This window comes from Staurois parvus, unplaced genomic scaffold, assembly GCF_062004578.1.
Source record: "Staurois parvus isolate SC_StPar_1 unplaced genomic scaffold, SC_StPar_1.0 ptg000581l, whole genome shotgun sequence".
Lineage (NCBI taxonomy): Eukaryota > Metazoa > Chordata > Amphibia > Anura > Ranidae > Staurois > Staurois parvus.
The window spans coordinates 4,036,306-4,055,879 of NW_028318377.1; the positions used below are offsets into that span (position 1 = coordinate 4,036,306).

Below are 19,574 nucleotides of genomic sequence, written 5' to 3' on the forward strand. Positions count from 1 at the left end.
GTGAGTCACTGGCTCCTGCTGTTGTCAATTATAGCCAGTAAGCCAATGATGAGAGAACGGGGGTGGGGCCGAGTATCCATTCACAGGAGCGTGGCTTGGGACCCTAAAAAAAAAAAAAAAAAAAAAAAAGGATTGGGGCTGCTTTGTGTGTGCAAAACCATTGAACAGAGCAGGTAAGTATAACTTTTTTTTTTTTTTTTTTAAAACTACAATCTTTAGAATCACTTTAGGGTGCAACATGAGGCACAGTATCATTTCCCTAACTCCCATCCCCTCTATTTACCTGAATCATGGGATGTTTCTCCTGACAGACATCCTCTATTCTTTGAATTGAGTGCATGAATTGTGAACTATTTACAAAGGATAGGTGAATGAACATACTACAGATTCCATCTGTTGGCACAGCAGAGGAACTCAGCAGAGTGTCTGGCACAAGGGCAGCAATGTCACCACACTAGTTTATTCATTACTTCCTCCTGATACATAGCAGAAGGTCCGTACCTCCGTATAGACCTTGGGCTGAGGGTGAGCAATGGAGGAACCTATGTGGTGCACTGATCACAGTTACAATGCTCTGTAGGCCTAAGTGCAAAAATGTACCAAATGCACATTTTTCTAGTTTATCATTGTAGGTCCATTTATTAAATGTCCCCAAAAAGCAGATTATGCCTTTAATCAGTGAACCATTAATGCTGTCTGGGGTGTACTGAAACTGTGCCAACATCAGATGGTCCATTTAGTCTACCATCAATGAGTTTTAAAAATCCAGCAGCCGAATTCACCTGGTTTCTGAAAGGGTTGTAGGTAATAGTGCATGTTTTTGTCACATAACTCCATAAAAAGATATAAATTGTTTCAAATGTGCCCAAACAAAGGAGCAGCCAGAGAGAAAAAGACTAGTTACTGGTATTGTGGTCTCCCTGCAGCTGATCTTTCCTCAGTAGTGACTTAGGCCTTGTTCTGCATTGTGTCTCTGTGTGGAAGAGGCCATCTTGGTAGAGGCAGCGCTTTTCTTCCTCATTTCACAGCCTCCAGCAAGGAGATCAGTGAGCAGCACATTAATGGCATCCACAAATCTCCTGGGAAAAGCATTCAGAGGCAGCAGTGCCTGAAATCTCATACATCAGTTATACAGTTAAGAGTCTGTAGGCACCGGAGTGTCTAGGCACCTTCACATGCCAAGAGCATTGCTATATTCCAGAAGGAATTCAAGGCAAAAAGATTTTTTTTTTTTTAGGCTACTGCTTAGTCACAATTACCATCTCTAAACGTTCTCTACAACACAACAAATCATCGCTTTTTGTGTTCAGGTCCACTTTGAGTGCAACCACAGCAAACTGACATAGGGATAGCAGTTTAAAGGGAAACTATACTCTGCTCTGGCAACATGGCGCCCAGGAGCTCCCTACTTGCCACTGACATCTTCAGCCAGTCTTCCAGTTTTTGATTGACCAGGTCAAGATGATGCTACTCCCATGCATGTTCATTTATCTCGGTAAGTGAATACCATATGGAACACGCATAAAAAAGGTACAAAATATGAATATCTTTGTGACAATATATGTAAAACAATATTGATATTAATGATTCAGTCCCAATAAGTGAAAACAAGTGCTACAATTCTTGATTGTAAATTCCGTGTACAATAATAGGTGCTCCACTGTGCTCAGACTGGTGCCCCACATGGACTGACACTCACCGTCATCTCATGATCACCTATCTCTAGGATGGTCGTTTGCGCTTTTGGGGCTATCCCAGTACGCAGTGTTGCTAATGGTAACCAGTTGTTCCTCCAAAAGTGCTGTATCAATACCAACTCTCTCCTGTCCTCCACAGGTAAAATAAGCATGTATAAAAAAACAAAAACAAAAATAGACATCCCATAGTGTAAAACCGCTTTTACTTTAATAATGGGGACATAACTAAGTATTGAACTCACAAAAGAAGTGTCTATAACCTGGCATCTGGTGTATTCAGCCTTGTTGCTTGTGAGATGAATAAATGGTAGCTGCTATGGTGGTTAATCCTCCAGGATTAACCAAAGGGCGGAAGTGACGTCGGCGGAAGTTGCGTCATCAAACCTCGACGTGTTTCAATCAAGAATAGTCTTCAGGAAGTGCCAAAAACTGTACACTGACCTGTAAGTCCTTAGTCTCCTGAGTAAATGCAAACTTTTCTTTAGGCTCCATTCACACTTGTTTGACTTCTCATGCGACTTTGGGGTCCAAAGTCACATGATAAGTCACACCCCATGTTTCCCAATGAGAACCATTCATATCTTTGCGACTTCAAGTCGCAGTGACTTGAAAGTAGTTGCTGCACTACTTTGGCCTAACTTTCATGCAACTTGAGGGCTATAGACGTCAATGTAAAAATTCTCCAAAGTCGCACCTGAATGATATACATGTAACATGTGTGCGACTTTGTAGAGCACAAACAATCATCCTTAGTTCAAACCAAAGTCGAACTCATCTAAAGCCGAATCACGTTGCGCTGTAACGTCACAATGAAATTTGCACGATTCTGAAGTCGCACGAGTGTGAATGGAGCCTTAGAGTGCTCATTATCAATAGGCACAATAGCAAACGGGCATAGTGGTAGTGATTATTGTGATATAGAAATACACTTGAGAAGACAGAACAGTGCATCAGAAGGAATTAATGAGCAACGCACAGGTTTGCTTTAATCCTCCCTTCCCCAGCAGCATATACTCATCTTTTCTTTATTCCCCTGCAGCTCAGTTCAGCCCCAGAAGCTAAGGGAAATACTTGGTACTTCCAAGTATGGCGGAATACGTGACATGAGCCATTTAAAGGCTGTCACATAGGATGTATACAGCCCCAAGCAAGCTATAACTGTAATAGCTCATAGTTCACACAAGACTTTACTTTTGCGCTTGAAGACTGAATGGAGAAGTGAAAGGAATGTAAGTATGTGTGTCTGGGGAGGTCCAAATTAAAAGAATAGACCACCTTTCTAACCACATATCAAATCCTGTAGATTTCAATGGAGCACAAGTGCGGTGACATCAAAGCGTTTGTCATCCATTGTTTACCTCACCCAGCCCCATAACCGAAGGTACTTACCTAGAGCTGGAGGAACGATCTTCAGAAGCCTGTATATTGCACTGATGACGGTTACAACTCTCTGAAGGCTCCAATTAAAAAAAACCCCATAAAAATGCACATTTTTAAATTATATTAATTTGGATGCATTTATAAATAGTTTGCAAAAGGTGCAATATGCCTTTAAAGTGAACCTGTTGCTCTTCAAGGGCATCTTGGCAGAATTACATGGTTAGAGGTGTCTGGACAACAGGGAGTTCTATAATCATAGAGCAGATCTATCAGGCTAAAATCCCCAGTTCAAAAGGAATCGCACATCTTCTGATCAAATCACTCACCATTTTCCCTTCTCTAGCCGGGCACTCAATATTCATCTCTTTGTTCTTCTTCATTGCGGCCTCCAATTTATTTTTCAGGTCAATGGCACATCTAAGACTGTCATCTGTAACTCCCGCCTTTGTAAATACCTAAACGTAACAAAATGACTTTAAAATTTAAATGAAAAAATCTTTTCAGAACGTTCTTTATTATTCAGCCAGAAAGAGGAAAATCTCCCACCTGCCTTGATGGACGCACTAATGCATTTCTAGTGTATGTTACCCCAAAATTTCATATCACATGCATAGGTCTGTTTAATCATGTTTTGGGTAAATGTAGCCAGCTCTGTATTGAGATCTTTCTTTCCTCTGAAATAACTGGTGATCCTGCCAAGTCCTTCCTTTTTCTTGTTTCATTCTTACCACTCAAAGAATGGAAGCAGATCCATGCTGGTCAGTTTGTGTATCTTTTCTCCCTTCTCAGAGATAAAAGGACGCCATTGCAATGTATGGCATACCTGTATCTCCAGTAGCCATTTTGTCCACCAGGCCCTCAACCCAGCCATGCTATCTTGATTGACAGCAACTCCCATCAAAAGCCTCTCTGTCCACACAGCAATTTCTGAATCGCAGCGCACACAGAGAGGGAATGTACTTCCACACTTTGTGTGAGGTCACACCTCCTGCTGTGGGGAAGAAGGATGCAAAGGAGAGGCTGTGCAGTCATTTGACCACCAAAGAAAACTAAAAATGTATAAAGCATTTATTTTTTAGATTATAAATAGTGATTAAGGTACACAAATTATATTTCCCTATTTTGCAATATGTTTTGCTTTATTCAGTTCAGTTATACTTTCATTCTCACTCCTTCAAAACCAGTAACGTTTGAAATGAAGTCTAACACAGTTAGCAGCCTCAACCATTTGGCGGAGCACAACCAGAATCCTGGAGAGATTAAAAAGTCGCTAAGCCTTTTCTGCCTTCTGCTAACTGCACTTTTATTTTCTCTATCAGCTCATCCACCACATTTATTACCTGTCCCTCCAAGTCAATCCGCGCTGGTCTCTCCTCACCTCCCTCTTCTCTTACTGCCCCCTTCCCCGTCATATCTTCAGTCAGGCTCGAGGTACAAGCTCTCCAGCTGGAGCTGGTTCAGATGCCAGAGATACAACAAGGCAGCAAGTTCATCAAGTGGGACGAGGTGAGAGTGGAGCAGGGGGGGAATGTGAGAACATTCTACAGTTCAGGACACAGGGCTGACTTCTACACATTAAGCGGGACTGAGACTTCAACTGACTCCCCTTGTACTGGGGATATCCTATGTGTGGGGAAGTAACAGGAACCAGCATGGGGGAGGGGTGAGTCCTAGACATGCTGGGACTTGTAGTGCGCAGGCAGATGGGGAACCTCTGTGTGACTTGAAAAAAACCCCAACACTAGTGTAGCACCAGGGATCGAAAGGGAGACCCCACCCATGCTCCTGGGGACCTGTGTGGCCTCCCTGTCACACCTGGATAAGAGGGGTGGCATATAGAAGATTTGATCCCCTGTATTCTCTTTCTGAATGCCTGCTTCTCCTCTTCTCCCTCCCTCCAGCATTCAGTGGCAGCAGGAACAAAATGGAGTGGATTGGTTCCTCTATATGCAGGCCACTCCTATTTCTGCTGCCTCATAAACCGAAGCAAAGTAAGTTGTGTTTACTCAGGAAGACAGCAAGACAGTTCAGAGCTCTTCCTGTTCATTCATTCTGTGCAGCTGTGATGGAGGTTGAGGACACAGTCCTCAATCTCCTTTCTCGGTCTAAAAACAGAGACATCGGAGGTCTGTTTATACCCCTGGTATTTCATCAAGGCCCCCCCACACAGGGCTGCTAGAATACACACACACACACACATATATATATATATATATATATATATATATATATATATATATATATATATATATATATATATATACATACATACACACACACACACACACATACATATATATATACACATACATACATACATATATATACACATACATACATACATACATACATACATACATACACACACATATATATATTTATACATACACACACACAAAATATATACATATATACACACATACATATACATACTTTTTTTTTTTAAATACAATTGTAAAAAATAAATAAATATTATATAATTTACACACATACATGGCATAATAGGAAAAAAAATATATTAAAAAAACCCCCAACAAAATAAAAGTTTACCGACTCTGTCCAATGCCCTATTGTCTGACACCCTTGTCTGTCCTACTGGCACTGTCAACTACTTAGGTAGGCTATGCTTTTATTTTTATAGGGACATGTTATATTTTTCTAAAGTTTCCCTACCATTTAGGAAGGCCTTGCTAGTTAATCTTAAAAAAAAGGAAAAAAAAAAAAAAAAAAGGGGGGGGGGGCATAAACACTCTCCACCGGCAGGTACCTCTCCACCTCTCTCAGGTTGCCTACTCCTGCTCCAGAGTATTCAAAAGAACTAGAGAGGTATGTCAAAATATGGACAGTTTCTACAACATCTTTTTAATTTTCATCTCAATATGTTAATAAAGATCTGAAATAACTCTTTAGCCACTTGTCGTGTAGTGGAAGCGGTGGGTGGTAGTGAGGGGATCCCAGGTCAACTTTTGCATCTAGGCTCACAAGCTTCAAGCATACATACGCCTCTGATTAGAATGTTATTTGTTACATGAAAAGCTGTCTTTGAGGGTAAATGAAAAACGTGCATTTAACCCCTCTGTGCAATAATATGATATATATCAGAGGAGGGGGTTAGATGCACTGGGCTATAGCTGGCTTGGAAAACCTATTTAAAAAAAAAAAAAAAACATTCAAACCACAGAGATGTAGTGACTGTATACAACTGCAATACCCAGAGCACCATTACCTGAATCCAGGACTGTACTAAAGGCCAATATTTGTTCTTGGCCAGTTTGTGAGCATCCGTCAAGCTGTTTATGATATCTGTATTGTCCTCATTTTTATTTACTCTAAGATCTGCAAGACAAAAGTTAGAGGTCATATATTAAAATTACAAACAGCCAACTCCCCTGTCTATTCAGCACCATGAAAACAAGTTGCAGCAAGGGAGACTACAGTGTATTCAGCATGTACACATTTTAAAGAGATCATTCATTTTAACAACATTTTTCCCATAAGTTTATATGTGCATTTAAGGCTCTCACACATACGTTGAAAATAGGCAGTTAGGTCACATTTAAGCGCTTCCTGAATGCCTATCAATGCCGTTCAAAACTGTTAAAATAGGGAGTGGATGTATTCACATTGCAGCGCTGCGGTAAAGCAAAAATACAGCTGAGTTTGGCAGGAGTTGACACTTTGCAACTGCCTCCATTCACTTCTATTGAAAACGCACCACAACCGAACCTTAATCCCTTCACGCTGGCGCCTCCTGGCCCTTTAAGGGGTTTACCCTCATGTAACCACAGTGATTGGCTGTCACGGCAGTCACATGATCAGAAAGGTCCCGATCGCAAGGAGAGATCGGGACCTTTCCGTGGGACGGTGACATGTGCTGGGAGCTCGCAGGGCGCGTGCTCTCAGCACATTTGTTTACAAATGGTACGCAAATATGCGCCCGCTCGCCGTCAAGGCCCAGCCGCCGAGAAGCTGCATATTTTCGCACGCTCAGAGTGAAGAGGTTAAACACGCTGTAAATGCGCCTATGTAGTTGACAGTGCATTTACGGTGTGGTTGCAAAGTGGTAAAAGCGATCATTTCCTCTGCCTTGTTAAAAAAACGCAACATGAAGACCTGTACAACACATCCAAAATGCTTATTTATGTTATGGGTGCATTAATGGGGGGGGGGGGGGGGCACAGTGGCTTATTGGTTAGTACTTCTGCCTTGCAGTAATTGGGTCATGGGTTCAATTCCCAACCATGACACCTCCTGCATGGAGTTTGTATGTTCTCCCTGTGTTCACGTGGGTTTCCACCAGGTACTCCGGTTTCCTCCCACACTCCAAAACATGCTGGTAGGTTAATTGGCTCCTGTCTAAATTGTCCTAGTTTCATCCCTGGCCATGTGGGATCTCCTGCATGGTAGGGGTTGGGGGAAAGACCTGGCAACCTACCCTGTAAAATGACTGCTAAGAGAATTCATGGAAAAAGTTGCTTACAAGTGACGGTCCATGCAATTGCCAAGGGTCGGATACGACTGGATAGATAGATAGATAGCATTAATGGGCTTTTAAGTTGCTTTAAATTGTAACACCCGTGTGAAAGTATCCCTAACATGTTTGAGGCATGTTCTTTACCTGTAAAACCATCCCTTATGAAGACATCCAAAGCCCCTGAGAGTGCTGCTCATTGCTGCCATCTTGGATGTGATGTCAGCAGCCTTCCCTCCTTCCCTATTATAAGTTCCTACTATGCTTCTCGCAGGACTCAGATTGGGGTGAAGTAGCATATACCCCCTCTGAGCACTTCAAATACCAACATCTACTGCATTGTATGGTTTTCTTGAACTTTTCTGCATGCAATACAATATTCATGGTAGCAAAATTAATTGAAAATTCCCTTGCAAAGTGCAGCTTCCTCTGCAAAGTTGCAAATAATACATTTTAGTAACACATTTATTTCAGTCTTACAGTACCCTAGTTGCTCATAGAGCAGATATAGCCAAACAGGAATAGTTACCTCTGGATATTTCAATGTCAAGATTATACTTGTGAGAGCCTAAACCATGGTCTCTAATAAAAGACTCTTCAACAGCTTCAAAGTAATCATCATCAGACTCCTCTGAATTGGAGACATTGGAAGTTTCCTCCACTCCAATTTCATGGCTGGGACCAGGTAACATGACTGCAGGTAAGTCCTTGCTACAACACGGCTGTTCGTCATCCACATCACATGATTGGGAAGGCAATGCATGGTTTAATTTGGGCTGAGAGGAGCCACTATTTCTTGCTGCACAGTGACTATTGTCTGTGTCCTCATCGAGCAGATTAAATTCGTCTGGATCGGGTAATAACAGTTTAAAGCAATTGGCCATCTCTGTGAGACAGGACTGGGTGTCTGCGAGCAATTCTGGTAAAGAGAAAAATGAGGTTTATAGTTACTCACATGAAGTTAAAGTGAAGTGTGAAACATACAGCCATATTATATGTGAAATCTAGTATAATGCAAGCTACAATAACGAAGACCTTTCCAGAATTCCAGCCCCTTTTTAAACAAAAATGGGGAACCTCATGCCATTTGTATTCTTATCTTGGCTGACTTAAATTGGAACTAAACCGAATCTGAGCACCACAAGCCGAAAAAACACTATTGAAATCAATTATAATATTCAAAGCAAACTCGCCCATCCAATCCATGCTTATATTCAGAAATCACACACACACACACACACACAACACACACACCATTTTTAGCTGCAGCCATCTTGAGTTTTGTGTAGCTTTTACTTTCTGGAATTTATCTGTCCGTAGCTCAGGCATGCAGGCAAAAAGGTGTTTAGCTGGGCAAGCCCCCCACCCCCATGAAGACTCCTGGAATATATGACATAATTTTTCCCTGTGTCAAAAACAAGGAAGCAATTGAAGAAATGAAAAAAAGCAAATAAATAAATAAAAATTATAAAAAAAAAGTAAAACAATAAAAGTGTTACTAAAGTCATGACCCTGCGTTCACTATATTTGGTGTTGCACAGTACACAGAACATGAAAAATGAAATGCAATTATTTTAGTAAATATAAAAACTGCTAAATACCCTCTCTCAGCAGCAGTAAATAGCAGTCTTGTGACTTCTATCAGTGTCTGGCGGAGCACTGGTTAATCTTGTAGGAAGATTTTTAAATTCTCCTCTGACTGTCCTATGAGGCTGCATGACCCCTGGCCCTCTGTCTGGACAGTGCTGATTGGCCCTGTGTCAATCACATGCACCCTCCCAAAAAAAAAAAAAAAAAACACTTTATAGCAATACACACCAAACAGAGCATGTGCAGACATGCCACTGCGGGACAGTAAAAGAGGGGGAGGATCAGACAAGACAGGATCAACCAGCATTTTTACACAATGTAGAGGATAACCCCTTAGGTTCCATAGTCAGTAGAAAAAGCATGTTTTCCTGCACATACACACTGATTTTACAGTTGTGGGTTTAGTAACACTTTAAATATAATATACTCTATGTATTTACGAATGCTAAACAACATAAGAATGAAAAATAGTTCATGTTGATTGAGTGCGTTTAGTTCTGCTAACTGTGAAAATCATGGCACTCAAACTGTTGGTATTTCCAAACACACAAGAAGCAAAGCCAAGATTTGCCTGCCCCCAACAAGTCTTTTCAAAAGGAACTAAACCAATCAATTTAGCTATTTTCCAAACCGTTACATCCAAGACATTCCATGACTGAGAACTGTCAAGTTGCTTGTGCTTTTAAATGAACCGTCAAGCCAACTAATGGCTGACATCATAACTGTTCACATGTGCAGCACTATGGCAATGCAGATCAAACAGAGGCTGGCAGCTTCTTTGACTGTAAAGGATGGGAGGGTTTAGTTCCACTTTAAATCCACTACATTGTGTTCAGGTAGCTGGTGTCATCTCTCAGATCAAAGTTTACTTGACCTTTCATCAAAAACCCTCACCCACCTCCTGCTGTACAGCAGACTACTCCCTGTGCCTTTACTTGCCATGTCTGATGCTGTAGCCCTTCAGTACTTTCCAGATATGGGGCATGTGTGCACACTCATCTGCTGTCCAAGTACCTACTAACTAGGACTTTGTACTGGGGAAGGGTCTCGCCAAGTGCAAGAACTGCCTTTCAGGAACATTTTTTCTGCAGAGGCATGGTGGCAATCAAAATGGTGGACTGAAGTGGAGGCTTGCAGTCAAGGTACCAGTAGAGTACTATTGTTCAGTAGTGGAAAATGTGGGGGTTGTGATGATAGAACAAGTGTTCTGTCTGTACTTTCATTCTAGGAGGGTGCAGATTTCTTTTATTGAAGGGGACCGCTTTAACTGATAAGGTTCGCACACTTTGCTTTAGCATGTAAAGGGTTACCAGCGTTTGGTTTGGGATCAAGCCCAAGTAGCTGAAGAAAAAAAAAAGTACATATTCTTTCAAAAACACAAAAGCATTACTTGATGATTTTACGAAATTGTAACAAATAAGATTTATAAAACAATTACGCACATTGCTTATTTGCAATAAAGAGGCATTTCTGGCTTACAGTATATGGCATCAATCAGCTACTGTAGAGGTGGCAAAAAGAAGCCATGTCTGAGCACCATACAACTACACTTTCAATGCCTCCTTCAAGTTTAGAGAAATGTGCTTTCAAATGCAACCAAGGTCAGGTACCCAGAAAAACCATAACCTAACAAAAACCACAGCACTATTGCTTTAGTATATACCATATTTTTCGCTCCATAAGACGCACTTTTTTCCCCCCAAAAAAGGGGGGAAAATGTCAGTGCGTCTTATGGAGCGAATATGGAGCGGCCAGTCTGGTATTTCCACCGCCGCCGTGTCAGAATACCGGGCCGGCCGCTCAGCTCTGTAGCGGGACCTTACCTGTTCCTCTATCCAGCGGCACGCTGTCTTCCCGGCTTCTGTAGTGTGGGCGCTCGGCTTGACAGCCGGGTTCAAAGTGCGCATGTGCAAGAAGCGGTGCTCTTTGTGAATGGTAAGGCGGCACCTGGGACACATGACAGGTCCCAGAAGCCGCCGGACCAATCACAAAGCGCAGCGCTTCTCGCTCATGCGCACTGGGCATCCGGCTGTCAAGCCGAGCGCCCACACTACAGAAGCCGGGAAGACAGCGCGTGGCTGGATAGAGGAACAGGTAAGGTCAAAGAACAACTCCGCGGAAGTAAGAGCGGGTACCTGTCAAATTCAGGTACCCGCTCCCCCCCCTCCCTAAAGGTCAGAAGTCATCTCCTGTACCGTGTCCGCAGTCTCTGGTCATCTCCTGTACCGTGTCCGCAGTCTCTGGTCATCTCCTGTACCGTGTCCGCAGTCTCTGGTCATCTCCTGTACCGTGTCCGCAGTCTCTGGTCATCTCCTGTACCGTGTCCGCAGTCTCTGGTCATCTCCTGTACCGTGTCCGCAGTCTCTGGTCATCTCCTGTACCGTGTCCGCAGTCTCTGGTCATCTCCTGTACCGTGTCCGCAGTCTCTGGTCATCTCCTGTACCGTGTCCGCAGTCTCTGGTCATCTCCTGTACCGTGTCCGCAGTCTCTGGTCATCTCCTGTACCGTGTCCGCAGTCTCTGGTCATCTCCTGTACCGTGTCCGCAGTCTCTGGTCATCTCCTGTACCGTGTCCGCAGTCTCTGGTCATCTCCTGTACCGTGTCCGCAGTCTCTGGTCATCTCCTGTACCGTGTCCGCAGTCTCTGGTCATCTCCTGTACCGTGTCCGCAGTCTCTGGTCATCTCCTGTACTGTGTCCGCAGTCTCTGGTCATCCCCTGTACTGTGTCCGCAGTCTCTGGTCATCTCCTGTACTGTGTCTGCAGTCCATTAGTTCAGAATATTTTTTTTCCTGTTTTCAGCCTCTAAAACCTAGGTGCGTCTTATGGTCAGGTGCGTCTTATGGAGCGAAAAATACAGTAATTTAACACAGCCTCTCTCAGCTTTTTCAACACAAACACCTAAAATAACGTTCCAGCCTCAGGGAACCCCTGATAAAAATTACTAGATCAATAACTCATGATAAATTAGTGTGATGGTCAGTGGGAAGAAAGTTCCTTACACTTGTGATCTTTGGGAAGAATTACCCCATTACAGATAGCTAAAAAGATCAGTGGTGTCAGTGAGAACTTATCTGACTGGCAGAAATTGGTCAATGCTCAAGGAACACTGAGCAACCTGCAATAGAACCCTAGGGTTCCACAGAATTCTGGCTGAGAAACCCGGATTTAACATATACCCACTAGTGATTGTTGGGAGAAGACATGTTGTTCTGTATCAGACTGTTTAAAAAAAAAAAAAAAAAAAAAAGAAGAAGAAGGATCGATACTTCCAGCTTTTTAAAAAACAAACAATTTTTGCAGGTAGTGTCTTAAAGCAGAACTTTACCCATAACAACTTGATAAAAAAATAATGTTCTTTAGCAAGGAACATACATTGCACATGAATAATTATGATAGCAAAATTAGAGTGTGCCGTAAATTGCCTCCAGCATTGTTCCGGTTTCTTCCTGCTGGAGGCTGCCATTTTGCTGAAGCCCCGAATCCCAGAGCAGCAGTAAATCATAAAGCGAAGGTAAGATTCCTTTTATCAAGTAATTCCTAGACCACCATGTTACATAGTTAATCTAGCTGAAAAAAAAAAAAAAGACAAAAGTCCATCCAGTTCAACCATAGAAAAGAAAAAAAAAAAAAAAAAGTTATAATCCTATACCCACAGTTGATCCAGAGGAAGGCAAAAAAAAAAAATACAGCAAAGCATGAACCAATTTGCTCCTGCTGGGAAAAAAAAAAAATCCTTCCTGATCCCCTGAGAGGCAATCAGATATTCCCTGGATCAACTTTACCTATAAATGTTAGTATTCAGTTATATTCTGTGTATCTAAGAAAGAATCCAGGCATTTTTTAAAGCAATCCACTGAGCTGGCCAGAAAACTCTTGAGGGAGTCTATTCCACATTTTCACAGCTCTCACTGCGAAGAAACCTTTCCGTGCTTGGAGATAACATTTCTTTTCCTCCAGACAGAGTGCCCCCTTGTCCTCTGTGATGACCTCAGGGTGAATAACTCTACACCAAGTTCACTATATGAACCACTGATGTATTTATACATGGAGATCATATCCCCCCTTATGTATTATACATGGAGATCATATCCCCCCTTATGTATTATACATGGAGATCATATCCCCCCTTATGTATTATACATGGAGATCATATCCCCCCTTATGTATTATACATGGAGATCATATCCCCCCTTATGTATTATACATGGAGATCATATCCCCCCTTATGTATTATACATGGAGATCATATCCCCCCTTATGTATTATACATGGAGATCATATCCCCCCTTATGTATTATACATGGAGATCATATCCCCCCTTATGTATTATACATGGAGATCATATCCCCCCTTATGTATTATACATGTTGATCATATCCCCCCTTATGTATTATACATGGAGATCATACCCCCCCTTATGTATTATACATGGAGATCATACCCCCCCTTATGTATTATACATGGAGATCATACCCCCCCTTATGTATTATACATGTTGATCATATCCTCCCTTATGTATTATACATGGTGATCATATCCCCCCTTATGTATTATACATGGAGATCATATCCCCCCTTATGTATTATACATGGAGATCATATCCCCCTTTATGTATTATACATGTTGATCATATCCTCCCTTAATCTCCTCTTCTCAAGAGGGAATACATTCAGTTTCTCTAATCTTTCCTCATAGCTGATGTTTGCTTGGAAAAAACGTAATCATTCTTTAAAACCCCCACATATATACAAGTTAAGAAATTTTTCAGATAAACTGGTCCCGCACTCACAAGAGATTCTTACAATATTCATAAAACTGTATTCAGATCTACTTGCTAGCCCCACGTCTCCTATCTTATCCTCTGCACTTTCCTGGTTGGCAAATATTCCAATCCCTACACTAACTATCGCACAACACGATAAATTAAATGCCCCATTTACTGACAAAGAAATTCTTCACATAATTAAATCTCTTAAACGTGGCTCAGCACCTGGCCCAGATGGATTCTCAGCTTTTTATTACAAACTATTTTCTCCCGTCTTAATCCCAAAATTGGTAACTCTATATAATCATATTCGATGGGGGGCAGTTCCCGGAGGAAATGGTACTGTCAACATGTCTTTAATAACTAAACCTGGAAAAGATCACACTCTGCCTCAAAATGATAGACCGATTATGGTGATAAACAACGATCTTCAAATGGATATAAAATGGATATCCCTGAAGAAGCTCAAGCACATTGGGCAACACATGTTGGATTGCACCCCATAACGTATATCCTGTACGTGACGTCACCACGCATAGCGGCTGTCTGAGCTCGACCTCTATCTCACTCATGGGCAACAAGCGTTCCTAGCCTCTCACCGATTGTTACTATCCATACCACCGGCATTGTGTACAATGAACAGGAGCAAACAAGACGCCACCTGATGGAGCTGCTGCTATGCTGCTAAAGGACTGCCAACGCGGATGGTAAAGGAAAGTCACATAACATCTGAACTGGTCGATTTTTCTCAGCATCTCTGCTATAATATCTAGCTTGCGGACCATCCATCCTGGTATTATATGTGATTGTATCATCAAATGCATGATCTGATCATGATGCGTCCCACATGATCTATTGTCAGTAACTATACTTTGAGGATTGACATAAGTGACTGGATGAGATCTAATAATTGCCGCACTATCCTCTGAAGCCCCCCCCCACATTCATGCCATTACTTACCATCTCTTATGAATATGAATGTGGCCGAGTGATCAGCTGCTTGGTTGACTAGACAACGTTGTCTTTTTAATTAAGTGAAGTGTTGGTTAGTGGTTTTAGCTCACTTTTTGTACAATACGTATTATATTTATGTTTTCATTAAAGCCATTGTTGATTAAGCTGCATGGTCCCATTTGAAACTTTCTTTTAGGGGAATTCCTCGAACCCTATGCCTTATACGTATGGTTTATAAGTTTTGATTAGACCACACCTAACAATATTTTGTTGATCAATTTTGGGTGGAGTCAGCAACAATTTGGCGGTTGATACAAGAGCAGGCTATATTGCATTTATCAACCTTTATACTAAGCTATAGAGGCCCTTGGCATACTCTTTATATTGTTTGAAACAGCTTGCACAGGGTATGCATTGATATGCCCCAAGGGAACGAGGCCTTACTGTCTGGGATGAATCAGGCAATATCCTTTCACTTCCTGTCCCGATGACAAGGTATCACAGAGACAGGAAGTGATGAAAATTTAAAGAAAAAAGTTCTGCCAGGTTTTGATCGCTGTGTGTCTTCTTGTCCTTTTGCCTTCACTTCTTATCCTGGAATCACCGGGCAAAGAAGTGAGGGAATCTGACCAATGGGGACACAGAAAACATAAAAACAAACAAGAGAAGAATTTTAGGAGGGCCCTGCTCATTTCAGCTTGCTAAAAGGGAAGGGCAAGTGATAATTAAAAAAAAAAGAAAAAAAAGGTAGTAACTGTGTGGGAGGAAGGAGTTTGAGAAAATTCAGTTTTTTTATATTGGAGGCAGGAAAAATTTCAATGTATAGAGGAGTTTTCTGGGATAGCACATCACTGATGGAGTGTTCACCGTTTTATACACTACCCAACCACTGCATTGTATGTACTTCATTGTCTCATTTAAAACAATCATTTTCCTGTAAAAAGAAAAAACTTTGGCTGGAGTTGAGCTTTAAAGGAGAAGTTAAACTTTTAGACAAAAATAATGAATGCACATTTTTTAGCAGGTAACAAACAAAAATATCAATACAAAAGGGATAACAGGTGCATGGTGTGGCAGTCCAGGTATGTTTGATGAGTTCCAAATGGGCAGGGGTAGGGTAGTCCAGTAGGCACTAAGGGCAAGCTGCATAGGAGCAAAGCATAACTCTAAAGAAGGGAAAGAAAGAAACACAGCGCCTCTAAGTGTGTACTGTAAAGGTATTTAATAGAAAGATTAGTAACTCACAACTTAGAATTTAAAAACAGGCTCATGGGTAAGAGGGCAGGCCTGATGAAAGAGCGCACCTGGACTCCTCCCATACTGCACATGCTCAGAAACACGTCGCATTTTGATGACGTCAGAAGCCACACATGCTGTTCCCAGACATCTTGGAGACTCTGCCAGGCTTCACTATCTATGCTGCATATGCACAGCACCATCTGCTGGCAGACACCTTGGAGATTCCACTAGGCTTACAATCCATGTTGCACATTCACAGCACCACCTGCTGGCGGACTCAATTGATCTCCTCTCTGGATCAGTCACACAACAACATCTGGCTATAGACATCTCACCCTTAAACCTGTTTTTAAATTCTAAGATGCGAGTTACTACTTATCTTTCTATTAAATACCTACACAGTACACACTTAGAGGCGATGTGTTTCTTTCTCTTTCCAAAAAAAAAAAAAAAATGTGCATTTATTATTTTTGTCTACAGGAGCCTGGAAAGCATCAGATCACTGATGTCATGCAGGTCTCCTGCAGACCTGTCAGAATATCTGCTTGCCGTACAGGATGTACGGTGAAGCAGATATTCTGACAGGTAGTTTCAATTAACTACTATGGGGCTCCACAGTGCCGTGGTAGTTAATTGAAAACTACAAGACCACAGCTGCTAAGGCTGTTGGGACTTGCAGTTCATTCATTCACGGAAGTCCATGAATGAATGATGTGGCCTTGTGGGCGGAGCCCCGCACGGCTGCGCCGGTTTCAAATATTACAGAGGGTATGGGGAGACTTCTCCCTGTACTGTCAGAGGAAGAGGGGGGCGCGGCTGCAGCTATGGGAATGTTACATGTTCCACCCTAAAAACAGGTGGAACATGTAACATTATCCCAAAGGTGAACTTATCCTTTAAATTTCACACACAAGGTTTAGATTTTCTTACCTTCCATTTCAGTCTTAGCTTTTTTGGCCTTTTCTCGATAAAGATTTTCTAAGCGCTTCTGTTTTTCTTCTTCTCTTTTTCTCTGTGCCAATGTTCGTGAGTTAACATCCTGGAAATCCACCTATTTTACATAGAAAGGTAAGAGACTGAAGAAAGGTCCAAATACACATATCAAAGATCCAAATACACATATTGTATAATTTAGGTTATTTAAAACAAAATCCAAAACAACTATAAAAAGAAGCTGCCAATTTACAGAAGTATGGAAAAGATTTTGCTTTTTAAATGGTCATCGACTTTTAGGTGAATGTCCCAGATCAATCATACCACTTAATTTTTATAGTGTAAAGCAACGCGGAAACTGATAAACTGGGCATTAACTAATGCATACATGTTTGTGTTAGGCTTTATAGCTGGCAATTTATCCATTTTAGGGCGATTTCTAATTTAAAGAGACCTCATCTCTGACCCACCAAACGCACACTTTAGCCACACTCCCCTGCTGCTGTTGGAGTCCTAAAAGAAAAGAAAATTACACAAACCCCACAGACATTATATACAGTATTTTCTGAAAACAGACACCCTAGAAAATAAAAAAGTGATAGTTCCAAGTTTGGGAAATGCAAAATTTCAGTAAAAAAAAACAAAACAAAAAACAGACTAAAGTGAATTTTAGGGGTAAAAAAAAAAAAAAAAAAAAAAAACAATACATTACGCCAATTTTCTGTAACATATAACATATGAGGTTGAGCCAAATAAAAACAGATACCCAACATGCCAAACCTTAAATTTGTGTGTGCCTATGAAATTGTAACAAACTTCAGTACCCTATATTTTCTATAGAAGACGCTTCAAAAGCCCCTATACAGTGGATATAAAAAGTCTACACACCCCTGTTAAAATGTCAGGTTTCTGTGATGTACAAAAATAAGAAATAATTTCAGAACTTTTTCCACCTTTAATGTCACCTATAAACTGTACAACTCAATTGAAAAACAAACTGAAATCTTTTAGGGGAGGGGAGTAAACAAACTAAAATAATGTGGTTGCCCAAGTGTGCACACCCTCTTATAACTGGGGATGTAGCTGTGTTCAGAATTAGGCGATCACATTCAAAATCATGTTAAATAGGAGTCAGTACACACCTGCCATCATTTAAAGTGCCTCTGATTAACCCCAAATAAATGTTCAGCTGTTCTAGTAGGTATTTCCTGACATTTTCTTAGTCACATCCTATAGTAAAAGCCATGGTCCGCAGAGAACTTCCAAAGCATCACAGGGATCTCCTTATTAAAAGGTGTCAGTCAGGAGAAGGGTACAAAAGAAATTCCAAGGCATTAGATATACCATGGAACACAGTGAAGACAGTCATCATCAAGTGGAGATAATATGGCGCAACAGTGACATTACCAAGAACTGGTCGTCCCTCCAAAATTGATGAAAAGACAAAAAGAAAACTGGCCTGGGAGGCTGCCAAGAGGCCTACAGCAACATTAAAGGAGCTGCAGGAACATCTGACAAGTATTGGCTGTGTGGCACATGTGACAACAATCTCCCATATTCTTCATATGTCTGGGCTATGGGGTAGAGTGGCAAAATGGGAGCCTTTTCTTACAAAGAAAAACATCCAAGCCGGCTAAATTTTGTAAAAACACATCTGAAGTCTCCCAAAAGCATGTGGGAAAATGTGTTATGGTCTGATGAAACCAAGGTTGAACGTTTTGGCCATAATTCCAAAAGATATGTTTGGCACAAAAACAACACTACATATCACCAAAAGAACCCCATACCCACAGTGAAGCATGGTGGTGTCAGGATCATGCTTTGGGGCTGTTTTTCTTCAGCTGGAACTGGGGCTTTAGTCAAGGTAGAGGGAATTATGAACAGTTCCAAATACCAGTCAATACTGGCACAAAACCTTCAGGCTTCTGCTAGAAAGCTTAACATGAAGAGGAACTTCATCTTTTAGCATGACAACAACCCAAAGCATACATCCAAATCAACAAAGGAATGGCTTCACCAGAAGAAGATTAATGTTTTGAAATGGACCAGCCAGAGCCCAGACCTGAATCCGATCGAAAATCTGTGGGGTGATCTGAAGAGGGCTGTGCACAGGAGTTGCCCTCGCAATCTGACAGATTTGGAGTATTTTTGCAAGGAAGAGTGGGCAAATATTGCCAAATAAAGATGTGCCATGCTGATAGATTCATACCCAAAAAGACTGAGTGCTGGAATAAAAACAAAAAGGTGCTACAACTAAGTATTAGTTTAAGGGTGTGCACACTTATGCAACCACATTTTAGTTTTTTGTTTTTACTTCCCTCCACCGAAAAGATTTCAGTTTGTTGTTCAACTGAGTTGTACAGTTTATAGGTTACATTAAAAAGGTGGAAAAAGTTCTGAAATTATTTTTCTTTATTTTTTTACATCACAGAAACCTGACATTTTAACAGGGGAGTGTAGACTTTTTATATCCACTGTAGGTCATCAGTTTAGTGTTACAGAGGAGGTCCTGTGCACTTTGGCGTGCATGGCGATATGTATTAA

At 41.4% G+C, this 19,574-nt stretch overlaps 1 protein-coding gene across 3 annotated transcripts in view; it reads right to left on the reverse strand.

Moving 5' to 3' along the window:
* UVSSA (UV stimulated scaffold protein A) overlaps positions 1-19,574 on the reverse strand; it is a 189,569-nt gene that overhangs the window by 153,333 nt on the left and 16,662 nt on the right. For all 3 annotated transcript variants that reach the window (XM_089692280.1, XM_089692281.1, XM_089692279.1), the window contains exons 4-7: positions 17,028-17,148; positions 8,078-8,467; positions 6,304-6,413; positions 3,404-3,532 (exon numbers count right to left, since the gene is read on the reverse strand). In XM_089692280.1, coding sequence (XP_089548406.1) covers positions 3,404-3,532; positions 6,304-6,413; positions 8,078-8,467; positions 17,028-17,148 — 750 coding nt within the window. The remainder of the gene's footprint in view (positions 1-3,403; positions 3,533-6,303; positions 6,414-8,077; positions 8,468-17,027; positions 17,149-19,574) is intronic.